Source organism: Acomys russatus, chromosome 1 (genome assembly GCF_903995435.1).
Source record: "Acomys russatus chromosome 1, mAcoRus1.1, whole genome shotgun sequence".
Lineage (NCBI taxonomy): Eukaryota > Metazoa > Chordata > Mammalia > Rodentia > Muridae > Acomys > Acomys russatus.
Window position 1 is genome coordinate 31,363,294 of NC_067137.1, and position 20,406 is coordinate 31,383,699.

At 36.1% G+C, this 20,406-nt stretch overlaps 1 protein-coding gene across 1 annotated transcript in view; it reads left to right on the top strand.

The window, feature by feature from the left end:
• Positions 1 to 20,406, top strand: part of Smc6 (structural maintenance of chromosomes 6) — a 61,578-nt gene that overhangs the window by 29,057 nt on the left and 12,115 nt on the right. Inside the window, exons 11-23 of the mRNA XM_051143433.1 lie at positions 51 to 197; positions 425 to 513; positions 1,117 to 1,281; positions 1,924 to 2,102; positions 2,717 to 2,921; positions 5,434 to 5,548; positions 5,884 to 6,044; positions 8,103 to 8,238; positions 9,256 to 9,336; positions 10,336 to 10,506; positions 12,463 to 12,600; positions 15,495 to 15,640; positions 17,868 to 17,993. Coding sequence (XP_050999390.1) covers positions 51 to 197; positions 425 to 513; positions 1,117 to 1,281; positions 1,924 to 2,102; positions 2,717 to 2,921; positions 5,434 to 5,548; positions 5,884 to 6,044; positions 8,103 to 8,238; positions 9,256 to 9,336; positions 10,336 to 10,506; positions 12,463 to 12,600; positions 15,495 to 15,640; positions 17,868 to 17,993 — 1,859 coding nt within the window. The remainder of the gene's footprint in view (positions 1 to 50; positions 198 to 424; positions 514 to 1,116; positions 1,282 to 1,923; positions 2,103 to 2,716; positions 2,922 to 5,433; positions 5,549 to 5,883; positions 6,045 to 8,102; positions 8,239 to 9,255; positions 9,337 to 10,335; positions 10,507 to 12,462; positions 12,601 to 15,494; positions 15,641 to 17,867; positions 17,994 to 20,406) is intronic.

A 20,406-nucleotide genomic window follows, 5' to 3' on the forward strand; every position in this document is an offset into this window, starting at 1 on the left:
TCTTCTTTTTCATGAGGGAAATAACAACAGCAGTAATTTTTTTCTCGAAGGTGAGACTTAATGATGCAGAAAAGAACTACAAAGATATTCAAGATAAACTAGAAAAAATTAGCGAGGAGACAAATGCACGAGCACCAGAATGCATGGCACTGAAAACTGATGTCATTACGAGGACAAGAGCCTTTAATGATGCTGAGGTGGGAGGATCTTCTAACATAGAATAGAAAAACTCTACTAGACATAATGACTATTCTGTTAGCTTTTCCTTGTCTGTTAATTTTTTTTTTTTTTTAAGTAGTGTCTTTTTAGATCAAAATATGTCTCATTCACTCATTTAAAAACATGGTTTCAAATAGTCATGGGTGGGCTTTGATGGAATGTGTATTTCTACGTGTTACTAAAATATGTTTAATTTTTTTGTTAGGTTTTATATAACCGTTCCCTAAATGAATATAAAGCGTTAAAGAAAGACGGTGAACAGCTTTGTAAAAGAATTGAAGAGCTGAAGAAAAGGTAACACAGTAACATTGCATTTCCAAAGTCACCTCACTGTGTAATAATTAGGCATTGTGGAGTAGTTAATAATTAGGCATTGTCTGTGTTTATGTCAGTGAAAGGTCCTTACAGTGGCTTATTCTTTTTTCCCCCAAATGTTTTATTTTATTTATTTTTTATTAATTTATTCAGATTACAACTCATTTGTTATCCTATCACTTGGATCCTCCCGTTCCTCCTCCCTCTCAACACCACCCTATTCCCCTCCTCTAGGTCCATGACCGAGGGAGATCTCCTCCCCCACTTTATGGTCACAGGCTATCAAGACTCATCTTGGTAGCCTGCCTATTCTTTCTTTGAGTGCCACCAGGCCTCCCCACCAAGAGGAGGTCGCCAAATATGGGGCACCAGAGTTCATGTCAGAGTTAGTCCCTGCTCTCCACATAACTGTGGAGAATGTCCTGTCCATTAGCTAGGTCAGAGTAGGGGTTCGATGTTTACTACTTGTATTGTCCTTGGTTAGTGCCATAGTTTGAGCAGACACCCCTGAGCCCTGATTTTTTTAAATGTTAGGTTTTTACTTAACATATTTTTTTTCTTTTGTTTTATTACTCTCCTTAGTACTGATCAATCCTTGGAACCAGAGCGGTTGGAAAGGCAAAAAAGAATTTGCTCATTAAAAGAGAAAGTAAAAGTCTTACAGGATCAGGAAAATACTGTCAATCAAGAGGTTGAACAGTTTGAGCAAGCTATAGAAAAGGACAAACAAGAACATGTCCGAATTAAGTAAGTTTATGCCTTTAGTTTATTTAAATATCATGTAGTTCTACTGTTAATATGAAGAGAAAGAACTTTTTTTGTGGTATCAGTAAAAATCCTTTTGACTTAATTTGATTTGGTTTCGTTTTGGTTTTTCGAGACAGGGTCTCTCTGTGTAGTCTTGGCTATCGGGGACTCGCTTTGTAGACCAGGCTGTCTTCAAACTCAGAGAGATCCACCTGCCTTTGCCTGCCAAGTACTTAATTTGTTTTGAGTCAGTGGCTCATTATATAATCCTGGCTGTCCTGGAAAAGCTCAGTGTAGACCAGCTTGGCCTCCACATCAGAGATCCACCTGCCTCCTGAATGCTAGGATTAAAGGCCTGTGTCTACGTGCTTGAACTGATAAAGGTGTAAAATTGTTTTTCTAAGACCTTTCTTACACGTTTTGACAATCTGAGATTTTCAGTCTATTATAGTTGCATCACTTTTAATGTGAGTTTTGGGTACTGCTGACTTTTCTCTGCTAACTCAATTATTTGTAAATAAAAACCTCATTTTTAAGCATAGCAAGGTTATCGGTTAACATAGAAGTATTATAAACAAAGCCGTAATATTTCTGTATAACTTAGCCCATAATGTGTTAACTTTCTCTGCTTTTGTCTTTTAGGAGAGAAGATGTAGATGTGAGGCATACACTAAACTATAATCAGAGACAGTTGAAAGAACTGAAAGATAGTAAAACTGATCGACTAAAAAGATTTGGTCCTCATGTTCCAGCTCTTCTGGAAGCAATAGATGATGCTTACAGACGGAGACAATTTACTCATAAGCCTATTGGCCCTTTAGGTATTTACCACTGTTTTTGAGAACATCGTTTATATAAGTCTTTAGTTCTAGGAAGTAGTCTATTTAAACTAGCTCTATAAAGTTAAGTATAAACTTTATTTATACTTAGGAGTTTTGGCAGTGGGGTAGGAAAGAATCTTACACATCTGGTCTTGAACTCTTAAATCTGGTCCTCCAATCTCTAGCTCCTGAGTGCTTGGATTACAGGCACGCGCCGTCACCCCTGGCTCACAGTTTTAAACATAATAAGAAAAATCACTTTAAATGTCTACCTTTACTTTTTCTCTTTTAAATTAAATGTAAAATAGACAAGAAAGAATTTAGGGAATTTTAATCAAGTAACCTGACAACCTACTGACATGAAGATGTAGTAAAGAGACAAAAACAGAGCTCCTCTCCCATTCATATGCTCTTTGGCTTTCTTCTCATGTGTTACGTTATTTAGACCATGGGATCTTCAGTCCTTTTCTAGCTCAAAAGTCCCTGCTAATTTATTTTCATTTGTTTCTACTTAAGGCTTTAGCAACTTTTTAGTCAAGTTCTAGGGAGTGATCTCTCCGTAGAACAATATTGCTTAAGTATTTATGAATCTTTTTGTGTGGAATCACTTTTAGGTGCTTGCATTCATCTACGGGACCCTGAGCTTGCTTTAGCCATTGAATCTTGCTTAAAAGGACTTCTGCAAGCCTATTGTTGCCATAATCATGCTGATGAGAGAGTACTTCAGTCATTGATGAAAAAATTTTATCCACCAGGAACCTCTCGGCCACAGATAATTGTTTCTGAGTTCCGGAATGAGGTCTATGATGTGAGACTTAGGTAACCAAATAAATACTGTCTCTCGGTTTACTTAATCATATGCACAATTGAAAGGTATTTCATGGATGTTTGAACAGTGTTTTCTTCTCAAAGGAATGGTATCCAGAACTCTTACTGTCTCTGATCAGTCCTCTTTATAGAGAAAGATATGTGAGCTTGGCATGGTAGTGTACACCTCTAGTTGCGATTACTCGAGATATATTTTGAACCTAGGACCTAAGAAACCCACCATAAAACTAAAACAAATAAGGTGAAATTAAAGTACTATATGTAACGAATATTGCATTTTGAGATTCCTTTTCATCTTCACTTTTGCCATAAATCCTATTTCTGATTAGATTATTTTTTAAAGTCTAATGCTACCTCATTTATTTTGTAAACTTCTGTATAAACACTTAATTGCCTTTGGTTCTTTCTAAGCAATAATAAAAATGGATCATAAAATATAGGCATAGTTCAAATGAGAGAATCCTTTAGTCATTTGTTAGGTGAGACAGAGATGATAAGTGACTACTAGCCTTTTAACTAATGTATTTGCTAAGGACAGAAGTATTTAATTGCTTATATTGAAAATGACCCAAAGGACTGCTATATATCTCGACTGATGATCTGCGTGCCTGGTGGGTGCCATATGGGGTAGTTGGAAGCTGTGGTATAAAGTTACATGAGAGAGAATGCGTGCTTTAGTTAAAGATTTATTTCACTTTTTAACTATAATGGAGTAGGGAGTCCTGAGGTTTGCCCATATGAGTACAGTTCCCCTAGTGCCAGAAAAGGGTGTTTAATTCTCTGGAACTGGAGTTAAAGGCAGTTGTGAGCCACGTGATATGGGTGCTGCGGTCCTCTGTAAAAACAGCAAGCAATCTTTATCAGTAGGCTGTCTCCAGCTTATGCTTTTTTATTTTGGGACCAGAAAGTGTAGTCCTGAACAGTTGTATGGACAGCTCTGACTGGCCCTGGGGCAGGGGAATGCTTATCACTGTCCAGACTACGTGTTTCCAGAGACTTAGCAAAGTCTAGCAACCCTGATTTACAGTATACTGTGAAAGGGATGAGAAGGTGAGCTAAATTTGTGTAGTGTACTGCCAGTTTTCTTGGGGGAGGGGGAAGAAATGAGTTCATATGCTGAGAATGAGGGCCTTGGGAGATGGGTAAGAGGCTTGGGAATTAGGCTACTGAAAAGTTTAAATCAGCTGCTGAGAATCACTGAAAGAAGTTGAATGATACTCCACTGAAGATACAAAACTTAATGGTAGCTGTGGGTCCTTTTAAAATTAATAATACTTCTTTATAGATGTCAGTAAGATTGCCCTTATTACAACTGAAGTATATAAATTTTAAGTTTGTGGATGTGGCAGAAGGAGAAGCAATTGAAGATGTTGCTGAGAAATTAGTTCAAACAAAGTAAGGCCTGGCAGAAAATGTATACCTGACCTGGCTTTATGAAATATTCAGACTTAACAGGCTTAGCCTCGGAGGAAAAATTTTGGTAAGACTTAGAAATTATAGTTTAATAAAACAGGTCTGGGTTACGGCAAAGTCAGTGTTTTGGTTAGTATCAAGTATATGGTGCTAAAATACAAAGTTGTTGAAGTAGTGGAAGGATTTAAATTCCAGTATTTTTTATTGTTGATCAGCTATTGATAAGAGCCTCAAGTAGATTTAATAATCTTTAGCTGACTTAAATGTTCTGAAGGGAACTTCTGTCTATGTCTCTGAAGAACTTTGTAAATTATTGTTGAAATGTTAATACAACAATGATGCATTTAATGTAAAAATTAGAATATTAGTACGTTGACTGTATTAGATACTCTTTAAGATGTATTTGGCACACTTATGAGAGGATTGTTGCCCAGCAAGCTCTCAGTACTTGCTTGCGTCAGTGATGAGCTCACAGCTGTGTCCAACTTTTTATGTGGACACTGAGATTTTGAATTCATATCTTCATGCTTTCATGATCAGCATTCTTACTGAGCTGTTTCCAGTTGCTGTTACTCAGTGAAATAGTTACTCAATTTTAATTAACTAACTTTTATGTTTGCATAGTTATAGGAAAAAAATCATGATTTAGGAGAAATTATAACAATATAACTATTATAATCAATTTTGAGCATAATGGTTGTGAGTCTGGGTTTTGAATTCATATTGCCTAATTTAAAATCTATCCTGGTCACTTAACTATCTAAGTATCTTTACAATGTTAGGGAACTTGTTAAGCTCTCTGAAGAGTCCTCATCAAAATTTTTTTAAAGAGGGGAGGAGGAATGTATAAAGTACGTTATTATGGTTGTTAAGAGATTACTTGAGCTCGTATTTTTATGTGCATAGAACAGTGTCTTACACTGTTTAAGTGTAATTGTTCAGCAAATAAATAAACCTTACGGAGAGATCTTTTTTAAATATCAGATACTGTATATTCTCTATAGTCTGTTTACCCATTAAGTTATTTTTGCTTTTTATATATGTGAAATTTGCTTGTGTTTTAACGTTTCCGCCCCCCTTTGTCTCCTAGAGCTGCTTACCATCCAGAGTTTCCAACCGTTCTGACTGCTTTAGAAATAGACAATGCTGTTGTTGCCAACAGCTTGATTGACATGCGGGGCATAGAGACAGTGCTGCTGATCAAAGTAAGGCCAGTGATTCATACATTTTATGTGGTTCCTGCTGTTTAAAAATCTTTATATCTGAATTTGTTCATAGATATATTTTACTATTGTACTTTTATTTCATGGGAGAGTCTATAGGAAAATATAGAGTTGGTTGCTTTGTGCATTTTGTTTCCCTAGGAACTATTTCCAGTTTGGTTGTTTTTTAAATATTTCATAAGTACATTATTTTGGGAATTATTACAATGTTTAAATAAAAATAGTTGAATTTTCTTATCAGTGGGTGAAAGTTTGAGTATATCCATCAGAAATACTTTGGCAGTGTTTTTAAAAATATACTTTCTTTTTCATTCTAGAATAATTCTGTAGCTCGTGCAGTCATGCAGTCCCAGAAGCCACCCAAAAATTGTAGAGAAGCTTTTACTGCTGATGGTGACCAGGTTTTTGCAGGACGTTATTATTCATCTGAAAGCACAAGACCCAAGTTTCTAAGCAGAGATGTGGACTCTGAAATAAGGTTTGAGTTTAGTTAGCTTCAGTATTATTCCCACTGTCTCCTTTGGGTACCATTTTTTGCGATTTATCTTAGTGTTTGGTCTTAGAAGTTTATTTAACTAGATGTGGAATTCAGCAGTTATTTTGACAACAATATTAAGGACCAAATACATTAAATGTCCTTAACAGCAGGTGGCCTGCACATTGTTACCTGTCTACAAGCTGTAAGGATGCAGTAAGAATAAACTAGTGCTTGCTTGGGCAGCATGTATGCTGACAGTGGGATACAGAGAAGACTGATGTGGCTCTTGCAAAAACAGGATTACACATCTGAAGCATTCCATGTTGAAAAGAATGCACATGAGCTGCAGCGTCGAGTTACAGCGACTCTCCTGTCTGTCTGTCTGTCTGTCTGTCTGTCTGTCTGTCTGTCTGTCTTTCTTTCTTTCTTTCTAAAGCAAGAGTCCAGAGTGTTGGGCTACATACAGGCACAGACTTACTTATCTGTCTCATATAGAGTTGCATTGTTTGAGAAAGCAAGAAAGAACGCCAGTTGACAAAATTAAAACATAGGCCTAGGAAAATTGAGAACCTAAAAAAGAACCATGTTTTAATTACGTACCGGGGCTTCTAGAAAACAGTTTTTGATACTGTAGACATCATGATTTCCTAATAAACTAATTCCATTTGATGAAATGATTGCTTATGCTTGAGTTAATGACGTAGAGTATTTAGAATAAGTTAACTTCAGATAAAAGGCTAGTGCTGGTGCCATCCTTGCTGCTTTGGAGGCTGAGGAGAAAGGATTATTAGTAGGATACTGCCTACCACGCACGAGGGTTCACCCTCCAGCCCCGCTACAGAAGAAAGGAAGGAGAGAAGATGGTTAGCTAAGAAAGTTGTGCAAAGTCAAAGGGTCATTATTAGGAAATGAGGGTTTTGTTGAGGTTTCTCATTTTCAGATCTTGAATACTTTTCATGTGATTATTAAAAGTAGCATGAAGTTATTGCAAGGTTTTAGAAATTTAAAATGTATTGATTAGCAGTAGAAAAAGCTTGGGGGTGGGGAACACCAAATGAATGTTGTGCCACTTGGTTTAGTTTTTCATCTTGTTAGGAAAGCATATATGATGTGTAAGCAGACTTTTAGAGTGATTGATGGTTTGTGTGTTTTTGAACTATATGGTAAAACAATTTGATAGATATTGTTGAAGTAATTTACTTCAGAGGTTATGCTTTCATTTGTTCCTTCAAATACTTAGTGCTTGCCAAATGTGCTAAGAGGGGGTGGGTAATTTATACATGAACAATGCTATGGAAACCAGCAAAGTGCAGTGCAGAATTAGAGACTGATCATTATTTGGAATTCATCTCACACAAGCAACTTGTATACTTAGCTTATACTTAGTATATCTCCTTACATGACAGATATTCTATTTCCATGTGTAAAATAATAATGCAGAACATTGAAATTATAGCATTTGCAGGACTGCCACAAAGAGACCTTTTGTGGTTTTGGTATCTTTCATCTTTGTTTTCCATCTCTGTCCTCTTTTTCCTCCACTCCCTACACATTCTCAGAATTTTTTCTTAAACAAGAATTGTTAAGCTTTTTCTTAAATCTCCTGTCACCAATCTTTGTGTGTGTGCATGTGCCCTGCAACTGGCCTACTTGGTAAAGACATTCTTCCAGAACCATATTTGTATTCCTATAGTTGTGAGGACATAAAGTATCTTGTCTATTCACGTTTAATGTTTTAGTATAGTCTGGCTGTCTTCTTTTTGAGGGATTGAGTCTTCATCCTGTTTCTACCTCTGCCTAACACCATGAATAATTCCTGGAGCGTAGAATTTATATTATAATATTTGCTACTCAAATCAGTAAAATAATTTTAGGTGATATTTTGACATTTCTGCTAGTTTTCACTGGTAACTTGATAACTTAATTTGATAGGATTATACAACTGGTTTAATGGAATAGGGTTTTTATAAATAAGTCACTACAAATACACTTTGCAATGGAGCTATATATCTATGAGAGTTAAAAGCATTTTTTTTTTTTTTTGTCTTCTCTATCAAGTGATTTGGAGACTGAGATTGAAAATAAAAAGGCCCACATAATAAATCTTCAGCACCGTCTGTCTGCCCTTGAGAAGGATATTAAACGCAATGAAGAACTTCTTAGAAGGTGTCAACTACATTATAAAGAAATAAAGGTACATAACAACCTTTGGTTTTTCCAACTTACCATTTCAAAGTTAATTGTATAATTTTGTCATTCATGTTCTCAAATATTTTGTCCTCAAGCCCTTTCATTTATGTGTTGAATTAATTAGAGTTTGTTTTATTGCTTTGATAAAGCACCATGACCAAAAGCAACTTGAGGAGAGGGTTTGTTTCAAGCTTAAATTTAACATCACAGTCGATCATTGAAGGAAATCAGGGCAGAAACACAAGGCAAGAACATGGAGGCAGGAGCTGATGCAGAAGCCATGGAGGAGTGCTGCTTACTGGCTTTCACCTCAAGGCTTGCTCAGCTTGCTTTCTTAGAGCACCCAGGACCACCAATCCAGGGTAGCACTGCCCACGCTAAACTGAGTCCTTCTTCACAATCACCAATCAATAAACCAATCTAGTCTGTTGTGCCATTTTAGTGAAGATTTCTTCTAGATGTCTCTAGCTTGTGTCAGGTTGACATAAAACTAGCCAGGATGTGTGTGTTGCATCATTAAGTACATAGATTTAAAAAAAAAAAAAGATAAAGTTTTGTTTCTTGATAATGTTAGGTACAGTTATAAGCTATCTGTAAATTTGAAAGCATTAGTAAAAATGGTAGACAACATTATAGTGCTTTTGGATTACATGGACTTCCAAATCTCCCAGGGATTATTTGGGTCTTTGGGAAACACGAGATGTACATAGTAATCTTTGAATAATTTGAAACATTAGGTATTTTAGAAAAGCATTTTCTCTCATAGACTCAACAGTGTGGTCATTTTGAATGCCAAGGTGGATTTTTTTTTTTTTTTATATATCATCTTTGTGTAGAAATGGATTAGTAGAGTGATCATGGTGCAGTGCACATGTATGCTCACACCTCGGGTTCATTTAGTAATGGTGTATCCCATTGTTAACTGTTACATCTCACTGTATTATAAGCATAGTGGATATTTGTGGTGTAATATATTCTTCCAAGGATTTTGTTTTTTATTAAATTCTAAATTTCTTTTTAGATGAAAATAAGAAAAAATATTTCTGAAATTCGGGAACTTGAGAATATAGAAGAACACCAATCTGTAGATATTGCAACCTTGGTAAAATACTTTTCTTCAATTTAAATGTTAAAAAAATAAACCTATAACTTAGTTTAGTGGCTTATAGGTCTCACTTTTTAAAAGATCCTTTAATTGTAACTATTCTTTATGCTTGCCATCACTGTTCATAAAATGTATCAGATTTTACCTGAAGTGTGGCCTTCAGAATTCTGGGTTTTGTGTATGTGACTTGCATGCATAATAGAATTTTCTTCTACCACATAAGGTAAACATTAGCCAGTTCCTGTGGGAGGACGAGAGGTCAGGAATACCTTTTCAGTCAGTCAGAGTTGGGCTGTTTGTATTTCTTTTTCCAGATTCATATTCTATCTTAAGTTTTATATGTTTTTCTGAATTTAAGTATTTTTATCCATCTGTTTGTGACATTTGATTTAACTTTTCTGGAATGCAACAAACAAGCCACATAACTGGTGTTCTGTGTAAGTGAATGGCAGCATATTACTTGCAATGAGGAAAACAGGAATACTTCCCTGTGCTACAGCATTTTTGGCTATTGAGGGTTGAGTTTTCTTAGTAATCATGGGTTTTGTGTGTGTGTGTGTGTGTGTGTGTGTGTGTGTGTGTGTGTGTGTGTGTGTGTGTGTGTTTAATTGATAAACTACCTTGAAGGCATAGAGTATGTCTTAATTGTTTTTTTTTTTACTTAGCCACTACCACATTGTCAAAATATATACTGATTTACGCTAAGTATATCTCGAAAGTAAGAGAGAAGATGGAATAAATAGACTTTTTATTGTTGTTTTAAACAGTGTTTTTTTTTTTTTTTTTTTTTTTTTTTTTCTTTTACTTGACTGCTAAATGCCTTTCCTTCTTTTGAACCTTTTTGTTCTACTTTTAAGTTCCCGTTTAGAGTATGAAAATACTTTGTTTTATCTTAGTTCTGAGTTTTGCTGTTGTTCTTTCCTCTTCAGAACTGCTTATAGATTTTATTCTGTTGCATAACTTGTATTTAATTCTATGTTCTTAAAATCTTACCAGGAAGATGAAGCTGAGGAAAATAAGATAAAAATGCAAATGGTGGAGAAAAATATGGAGCAACAAAAAGAAAACATGGAGAATCTTAAAAGTCTAAAAATTGAAGCAGAAAACAAGTATGATACAATTAAATTGAAAATTAATCAGTTATCAGAGCTAGCAGATCCACTTAAGGTATCTATATAATTGTTCTGTCTTCTGTGCTTTTTATGTTATAGCTTACTATCCAACAAACACATTGAATCTTGACCTAAAGATCCTTACTGGATAGGTGTAACTATAAACATATATATTGTTGAATTAGGTCAATTAATACAAAATACTCCATTCTTATATTTAGAAGAATAAACAATTGGATCATAACCTTAACTTCTTTATTCAACAGAAACAGCAGAAGTAGATGTGTCTTTGAATGCCCTTTGTTTCTGTCCCTGCCTGAATCTTTCCATCTTTCCTTTAGTTACTCATGGATTAGCAGCTGTGAAAGCCAGCTTGAAATAAAATGTTACTTAACCCAATTATCAGTGCATTGCAGTAGATTTGAAGCTGATTTTTTTGGGTTTTGAAACAAGGTCTCACCTTATAAACCTGGATGGCTTTGAACTAACACATCAATACACTTCTGTTTCCTGAGTGGTAGGATTAAAGTCATGGCTGTGGACTGATTTCCTTTAAATTAATTTGTAACTAGATTTATGGAAATAAAGTGAGCTGAATTTAATTAAAATTTTAAGTTAATCACTTATAAAACCAGTAAATAATTTTTATCCTTGTTTGGCTGATTTGTTATCTGCACCTTATTGTCCATGCCATTTCAATGAGTAATTTTCTATTTTCAGAATTTGAAATTTATTGATAAAGCATAATTCACTGGTAAATCAACTGGTTACTAGGGATATACAATTTAAACATTAAAGTAGAAGAGAAACAAGGATAAATATTGACTAGATAAATAAGAAAATAGGTTGTAGAGAAAATAAGCATTAACATAAAGAATGGAGAAAGACAAATTTATTACTTTGTTTTAAAATAAGAAATGAAACTTGTAATTGTCAAAAAATCTGAAGAATAGGTAAAGTAGAATTTTGATCTCAAAAATTGCAGCAGTGAACCTACCTTGATAATAGTATAACATTTAAAATCTCACACAGATAAAGAATTGAACAGGGTCACTTAATATATTAATAGTGATGTGTTAAAGCAGAATAGAAAAAGAAAGATTAACAGATAAATTATTTACTCAGGAGACATAAAACTAAGAAAGAATGAAGAGCAAGCTTTGTTTTATTTGTTTTTGTTTCTGCTTCATGTCTGTTGCTTGGGACACACTCGGGGCTTTCTGTATGCTATGCAAACACTGTACCCCTAAGTTCCCTTCTCCGTTTAGAATGTATTCTTCTCTGCTCTGGGTTCTATTTTGAATTCTCTATGCTTAATTAATATCTAAGATCAAGCAAGCCCTGGACTTGAGGGTTAAGTAAGTTCGGTAAAAGGCAATAAGAATTTATTTATATATTTATTTATTTATTATGTATACAGTGCTCTCTCTGCATGTACATCTGCAGGCCAGAAGAGGACATTAGATCACATTATAAATGGTTGTAAGCCACCATGTGGTTGCTGGGAATTGAACTCAGGACCTCTGGAAGAGCAGTCAGTGCTCTTAACCTCTGAGCCATCTCTCCAGCTGCAATAAGAATTTTTTATCTTAGCTCTTTGCTCTGGCTTCAAATCATTTAAAGAACGTGAGTCCTTTGAGAAACATGCTTGTAACAAAACACTACTAAGAAGCTTTTCCTCCTTCCCAGAATGTCACACTAGCTATCACTAAAAAAACCAAGATGATTTTCTAACAAAATAATTCAATTCCTAAGACTCCCGCTGTGGTATGTTAGCAGCTGCCAGATAAAGGAATCTTGCCAGTAGGAGTGTCTGCAGTATTAGTCAGAGGTGTCTAGGGAGGTTGTGACTTATCATTGAGATCTTGGTGAATGGATGTTTTTCCTTGTTCAAAAATGCATGTGGACACTTTTATGAACTCTGTTGTCCCCTATTCCCAAAAACCCCAGAGCACCCATCCTGCTGTTAGTGATCCTGTCTTTATAGATTATTATGTCTTTGTTGAAACAGGATGAATTAAACCTTGCTGACTCTGAAGTGGATAGCCAGAAACGAGGAAAACAGCATTATGAAGATAAACAGAAAGAACATTTGGATACCTTAAATAAAAAGAGAAGAGAACTTGACATGAAGGAAAAGGAGCTACAGGTTAACCAGTGGTTTGGTCTTGTTTTTCCTTTGAAATTACCTCATCTTCAACTTAAATCATTAAGAATCTTATAATTTAAGTTTTTGTTATTTTTACTTTTTCACTGAAAATAGATTTTTTTTCCATACAATATAATTTGATTAAGGTTTCCTTTCCCCACTTTCCCACCCAAGTGCACACATTTTTTTTATCTTATTAGGAAACACTGAAACATCTAAAAATAATTATCAAACCAGAATAGGAAAAAGAACCAAAGGAAAACATAAGAAACACATAGATACTAAGAGATATATTCTCTCAAACAGAAAACCCATAAAAACCAAAATGAGAACCATAATATATAAGCAAAAGATTTTTAGAGTTTAAAACAAAACCCAAAAAACACAAAGCAGTAGAGGCAACAAAACCTTCAATGAGTTTGTTTTGTGTTGGCCATCTACTGCTGGGCATGGGACTTATCCTTAAGTGTGTATGACTTGAATAGCCAGTGAGAGTTTCTTGGAAAAAAGCTAAATTTTCCTTTGCAGGTAGTTATTTGGAGTTAGCTTCTGGCTTAGGTATGGGGCCTCTCTGTCTCAGCATAGGGACCCCATCTTACTTAGATCTATGTAGGTCCTGTGCATGTTACCACAGTCTGTGAGTTCATATGTAGGTCAGGCCTGATGTGTCTGGAAGGCCTTGTTTCTTTGGTGTTCTTCATTCCCTATGGCTCTTAAAGTTTTTCTGCCTCCTCTTCTGCAGAGTTCCTGAGCCCTGAGGGGAGGGATTTGATGAAGACATCCCATTTAGAATGGAGTTTTCCAAGGTCTCTCACTCTGTATATTGTTCAGTTGGGGGTGTCTATTTGTTTCTATCTGCTGCAAACGGAAACTTCTTTGATGATGCCTGAGCAAGGCCCTGATCAACAAGGATAGCAGGAGCCATTATACGTTATGTTCCTTTAGCAGAACAGTGGTGTTTAGTTTTCCCCTTGGCCATGTCCTATCTAGTCTCAGGTTCATGGACATTAGACAGTACAGAGTATAGATTCCATCTCATGGAGTGGGCCTTAATTCCAGTCAGATAGTGTTTAGTTATCTCAGCTTTTATGCCACCATTGTACCAGTGTATCTTCCATGAAGGTAACTGTTGTAGACCATAGCTGGGTTGGTATTTACCTTTCTCTATTGGTAGTGTGCAGAGTACCTTCCAGTACCATGAATGCTAGTCATTTGGGGTGAAGGCTCTAGGTAGACACCAGTACACTTCTCCATGTTTAGTGATTTGTGTAGATGTTTTCAGCAGTAGGTTCTTACCATCAGTTTATGAGGAGCAACCAAGAGCCTTGGCACTAGCCTGGTTTGTTTGGAAGTTTCCAAGAGGGCCCTTTGTCCAAAAGTTTGATTAGATGTAGCCCATTCTTGGAATTGGAGGTTTCATATGCTGGCAAGCAATGTGTAGTTGAGACTTAGTCTTCCCTTTTACTTAGTGACTTAGGTTATATATGTGCGCACACACACACATACATATTTAAGAAGTGTCTATTGTATTTGGTTTCTGTACAACCTCTATTTTTAGTTTTAAATTAGCTATATATAAAGTAAGAGGCTTTCATATGAGATTTCCATGCATTTTTCTTTTTGGTTAGTTGTCTTCTGCCCCCTATCTTCCCTTATTCTCTGCTCTCCTTTCCCTACTATATTCATTTGCTCCCATCTTCCCTTCCACTTTGCTATATTATCTTTCTCATTTTCTTCTTGAGACCCATTTTCTTCAGTGTCATGTTTCTAGGGGGAAAAAATGTCATGAGTTTTTTGTTTCTTACAGGGTAACAGGTGCTTCTGTTCTTAGTGTCTCTCAGAATATAAGCACTGACTAGCCCAGATAATCTTTCACTGTGTCTCAGCTGTTGAGACAATGGCGCTCTCAGTTGGCATGTGTAAATAAGTGTATGCCACTTATTGTCAGGACTATGCCTGCATCTCTGGGGTGTGTGCTGACAGGGCTTAACTCCTGCCCATTGTGTCTATTCACAGCTAAGCATCCGCTGTGTTTTTAGGGAATAAATTGAAGGCAGTCCTATTGTATGTGGTGGATTCCATCTTTGCTTTACATCATAAGAAAAATGTGTGGCACTCTTAATCTGTTTGCATATTTGTTTCAGACATAATATAGTAGATTATGATATAAAATTGGTATTGTATAAGAAAATACTTAGCATTTTTCATTGCATATAACCAAGATGTCTATTTGTGTTTTTCGTACCTCTCTTGTTCAAAATATATGCTAAAGTACACCAAAAGCTGTCACCAACCTCAGTATTCTTTTTATTACTATTTTACATTTTTTTTTTACTAGGAAGTAGTAGAGTTCTTATAAGTTATTAATCTTTGTTCAAAGTTTGTGCTAAAATACACCAAAAGCTGTCACCAGTCTCAGCATTCTTTTGTCACTATTTTACATTTTTTCACTAAGAAGTAGTGGAGTTCTTATAAATTATTAATCTTTTATGTAGTAATATACTTTTCTTGAGCATTACTAATGACACTTTGCTTCTTCAATGTAAAACATGAATAGAAACATTATTAATGGTGGTTAGAGAGCTGGCTCAGTAGCTAAGAGCATGCATTGTGTTCGTCCACAAGGCTTGAGTCTGCTTTGCAGCACGCATATCTAATGCTCACAACTGTCTGTAACTCCAGCCTCAGGGTATCCAACATCTCTAGCCTCAACAGGCACCTGTACTTATGGGCATATATGTAGTTAAAAACAGCAAATCTTTAAGAAAAAAATGTGGATGGTAAATGCATGTCTTAAATCGAAGGTCATTTTACTTTGCATATTTTGGTAGAATTAGTATAATGAATTACCATATCAAAGAAGGATTTTAAGATCTAAACATCTATTTTCTTAGGAGAAAATGTCACAAGCAAGACAGATCTGCCCAGAGCGGATAGAAGTAAAAAAATCTGCATCAATTCTAGACAAAGAAATTAATCGATTAAGACAAAAAATACAGGCAGAACATGCTAGTCATGGAGATCGGGAGGAAATAATGAAGTAAGTGGTCATTAATGTTCTACTTTAGTGTATTATCGATAGATATTATTAATACAAACAATTTATATGTAAGTTCAATTTGGATGAAGGGTTATTGTGGGAATGCAATCATACCGAGGGAGTCTGTTAGATGACCATTATTAAGAATGAACAGTACCTGATAACTAAGCTATAGAATGACATTTTAACATAAATGCAGCTTATATTTAAAATACTCAGCTTCACAAGTGATCAAAAACTACGAGTCTGAATACTTAGAAGCTGTTTTCCATATACATGAAAACTAATACAATGAAAACATTAACAGTACAGGTCACTGAGGCAGTGAAATGAGTATTCTTACATTACTGTTAAAAAGGAAAACTTTAAGAAAATTAGGGGGCACCAACCAAGGACAATGCATGCAGAGAACCTAGATCCCTTGTTCAGATGTAGCCGATGGGCATCTCATTCTCTACATGGGGGTGTCCCCTTTTTCATTACTACCCTGGGCAGGACGGCCTTGTAGGCACACAGAGGAAGGGGATACAGGCTATCCTGATGAGACCTGATAGGCTGTGGCCAGACAGTGGGGGAGGAGGGTCCCTCGGTCAGAGGTCTAAGGGAGGGGGATGGAGCAGAAGAGGGAGGGAGGGAGGGTGGGAACAGAAAGATAATATTGAGGGGATAACAATCAGGATGTAATGTGAATAAATTATAATATATATACATGTATATATATAAACGAATTAGGGGGTTTACAGTTTTGCTGTTGTCTACTTACAGGACATTGGAAAATCATTAAATCTTTAGCCTTAATTTATTTATTTATGTAATAAGTACAATTAATGATAACTTAGGGATTGTTATGAAAATCAAGTGAACTAATCTCTAATAAAAAGAATCTGAAGGAAATAGCATATAGTTAAAACTCTTCTGCAAAGCATGTTGTGAGTATAAATCAAAATACTTTACAGAATATTTGTTGCAATGTTAAATGAGTCACTACTTTATATTGTAAATAATCTAAAATGAGAAAATACTGTATTAAGTTCCTTATATAGGTGTTTTTTAAAGAATGGAACATTAACAATGGTACGCAACTATGAAGAATGGTTAAAGCATAGAAAAATTACGGTCTTTCTACAAAACCCCTTTTTATGTTATAAAAGCTTAAGAAGGGGTCCAGTAAGGTAGCTCAGCAGTTAAAGGGCCTGCCACCATAACTGATGCCCTGAATTCAATCTCTAGGGCCCACATCATGGAAGGAAGGAATCAATGATACCACTGATTATCCCCTAACCTTCATGTACCATGGTGGCATATGAATATACACACAATAAATAAATGTTTTAAAAAAATAAATTTGACAAAGCAAGTGATATCACCATCATTTTCAAAACATTGGGGAAGATTCAGACTATTAAGAAATTTCTGTAGGCAGCACATCTCACTTTTAAAAAGTTTCTAAATTGCATCATTTGGTTGTGGATGCCACTCAATAGTAGCATACTTAAGACTCAGGTTCATCCTCAGTACTGACATTCTCTTTGTATATATGCATAAATATGTATGAATGAGTTGGGGATGGGGAGTGATGCAGTGTAACAATTCTTACTGTGAAATCACGATGTCCTGAAGTCAGATCTCCTGTACCCTTGTAAACCTAGTGTGAGAATGGCTATCTCTAACCCTGGCACCAGGGCCAGGTCAGTCCCTAAAACTTGCTGGTCAGCCATTCTAGCTAAATTGGTAAGCTTCAGATTTATGGAAAGTGTCTCAGGCTGTTTGTTTCCTTTCCACTGTGGCAGTTTTGAGTAGTCTTGCTTTCCTTACCTTGCTTCTTTACTTACCCAGTTTAGGATGGAGGGATTCCAATACTGACCTTGTATCTCTTTGTTCCCTTGTCGACATCTGTTACCAAGAAAACCTTCTGGTATTACCCCTTTAATTTAAGAAAGTGTTGGTTTATTAGTATTTTCTAAGATCTGCCTTTGATACTTATGCACATACTTTCTGTCTTAATGCGTTTTCTAAGGCTCAGACTTCATTTTTCTCTCTTTGCAGCTGCACTGTCTCTCTTGTAACATTCATTCTTTGTAGGAGTATACTTTGGCTAGAAATTCATAGAAGCAACTGTTCTTAGGCCCTCTATACTCCTCTTTTCCCTTTTCTTTCTAGTTAAATATATGTGAGGCTTTACTTGTATGTTTGTTTTTATTCACTGAATGTTTTATTTATAAAATAGGCAGTACCAGGAAGCAAGAGAAACCTATCTTGATCTGGATAATAAAGTAAGAACTTTAAGAAGGTTTATTAAATTACTAGAAGAAATAATGACCCATAGGTACAAAACATACCAACAATTCAGAAGGTAAGTGAATTTTAAAAGTGTGTCTCTTTTTGTTTGTTTTCACATTATCCTATATGAATAATCATTAGATCGTGTCTCAGTGTACTGTGGATGCATGATTCACAGTTAGAGCTTAGAGTCTGTAGTTGTCAGAATGCTGCCCTGCAAGGACCTTATCAGCAAGCGCACCCAGCTTTTTCACTGTAAAGGTAACTTTTACTAGAACTCTCAGATTCTGTTTATTGCCTACTAGGTCATTTGAGTGGAACTCAGTGGTACTGAAACAGTTGATTTTACTCTTGGACATTGCATGGTACTAGGGAAGTTTAGGAGGGCCCATTAAGGCAGTCTATCAATTACTTTACCATGATCTACTAGAGTGGTATAGCTCCATGATTATAAACCTCTGTTTGATTTACTATAATATCTTCAGTGTTTATAATTGTGTTTGATGTAGCTGGTGCTTGAGCAAAGAAAAGAGCTATTAGTAACATAGTGAAAGATGCAGTCTTACAGGAGTAAGTTGATCCCCACTTACACCAAAGACGCAGGGGAAAAAAACAAAACAAAACAAAACAAAACAAAAACAGAAGAGTGTTAGGGGATATAGCTCTTAATATCCTTATTCCAGAGAGGCCATAGTTCCTCTGATATCAGTTTTCCCCAGACAGCCCTTTAGTGATGCTTTTTACTTCTTTCTAGCCCAACGTTTACTATTGTGTGTTTGGGTACAGTGTGTGTATCTGTGTATGGAAGAGGCCTGAGGTTGAAGCAGGTGTATTTCTTAATTCCTCCCCTACCTCCCTACCCCCTCCCCCCAACCCCCTTATTTAAATTTCGTTTCCAGACAGCATCTCTTGCTGAACCTAAAGCTCATCAGTTTGACTAGGTTGCCTGGTCAGGGAGCTTCAGGGATCTACACCTATCTTTCCCACCCTCCGAGCCCCAGCCCTCCCCCTCCCCCCAGTACTGGGGTTACAGGAACGTGAGGCTACCTGGAGGCTTTTTATATGGCTTCTAGGGATCCAGTCTTGGGTCTTCACAACAACAACTGATTTATCTTCCTTACCCCAAAGTTCTACAATTTTAAGGAAATAGAAATAAATTAAAAAAAAAGATGCCTATCATTATGTATGTGGTGAAAAGGAGATAAATTTTTATCCTGTACACTGCCTTTAAAGTTTTCTTGGCAACCATTCTTTAGAGCTGATTCTGCTCTTGCTCTGAGGTACTCTTCTTACCAGTGCTTGTGAGTCCAGAGGTTTCACTCTTGTCCACAAGACATGAGCTCTCCCTGCCTGTGACATCTCCTCATGCTTCTCCCAAGTGCTTCTGTTACTGTTCATTTCCCACCTTGATTCAGGTAGTCTTCATGTAGTTTGCACTGGTTGGTACCCAGGTCTCTGGTAGAGCACAGCCCTGGTATATCCTCCGCAGTTTTCCTTTTCTGCCAACCTCTGCCCCTTCTATTACAGATCATTGTGACTAGAACTGCCATTGTTATTTGGTATCCAGATTGAAAACTCCTATTTCATATATAGTTTGTCTAGGTTTTGAAGAGGTTTAGAAAAATTAAATATAGTTTTTATTATTATATACATGTTTTCCAGATGTAGTATAGTTTGGTGCTCTATTGTTAAACAGAAACCAGTGTTTAAATAATCTGTGTAAAAGTACTTCTGTGTGTGTGTCTGTGTCTTCTGTTGTGATGATAAATACTCTGAAAAAAGCAACTTAAGGGAGAAAGGGTTTATTTCTGCTCACAGTTGAAATATGGTCCATCAAGGCAGCAGGTATTTGAAGCCGCTGGTTGTGTTGTATCCATAGTAAAGAAGCAGAGAGTGAAGTATGAATGCATACTGCTCTGTTCCTTCTTATACAGTCCAGGATCCTGTGCCCAAAGAATGGGGCTGCCTGCCTTTAGACTGGTTTTAATTAGCCCAATAAAGATAATCCACCACAGGTATGCTTAAGCCCATTTTCTAGGTTATTCTAGATTGTTGCATTGCCAGCACTAACCATCCTAGTGTATTATCTTGATAGAGGCTTTAAAATTGACTTGTTGTTGTTGTGTTGTTTACTCAGTTGTGGAAAGAACAAAAATGGCCAACATGTTAGAATCATTTCTCCCGCTCTACTTTCTAGCCATCTTATTTTAGAACAGTTTATGATAAAAGTCCTGTGAGTGGAAGCAGCCAATATATTGGAGTATTGCAGGATGTTAATAGAGAGTTCTGGAATCCAGTTACCAGTGCTGTAGCAGCAAAAGAGACTAAGAAAACCAGGCTTCTATATCTTTTAGTGTGGAGAAAGATAATGCACTTTATAGGACAGGAAACAGTAGAGAAAACAAACCCCCACTCCCACCCTCCAAAACAAACGTGGTTACTTTGAGACCTCAGACTCAATAAAGAGTAGCAGTGATAAGAAGAAT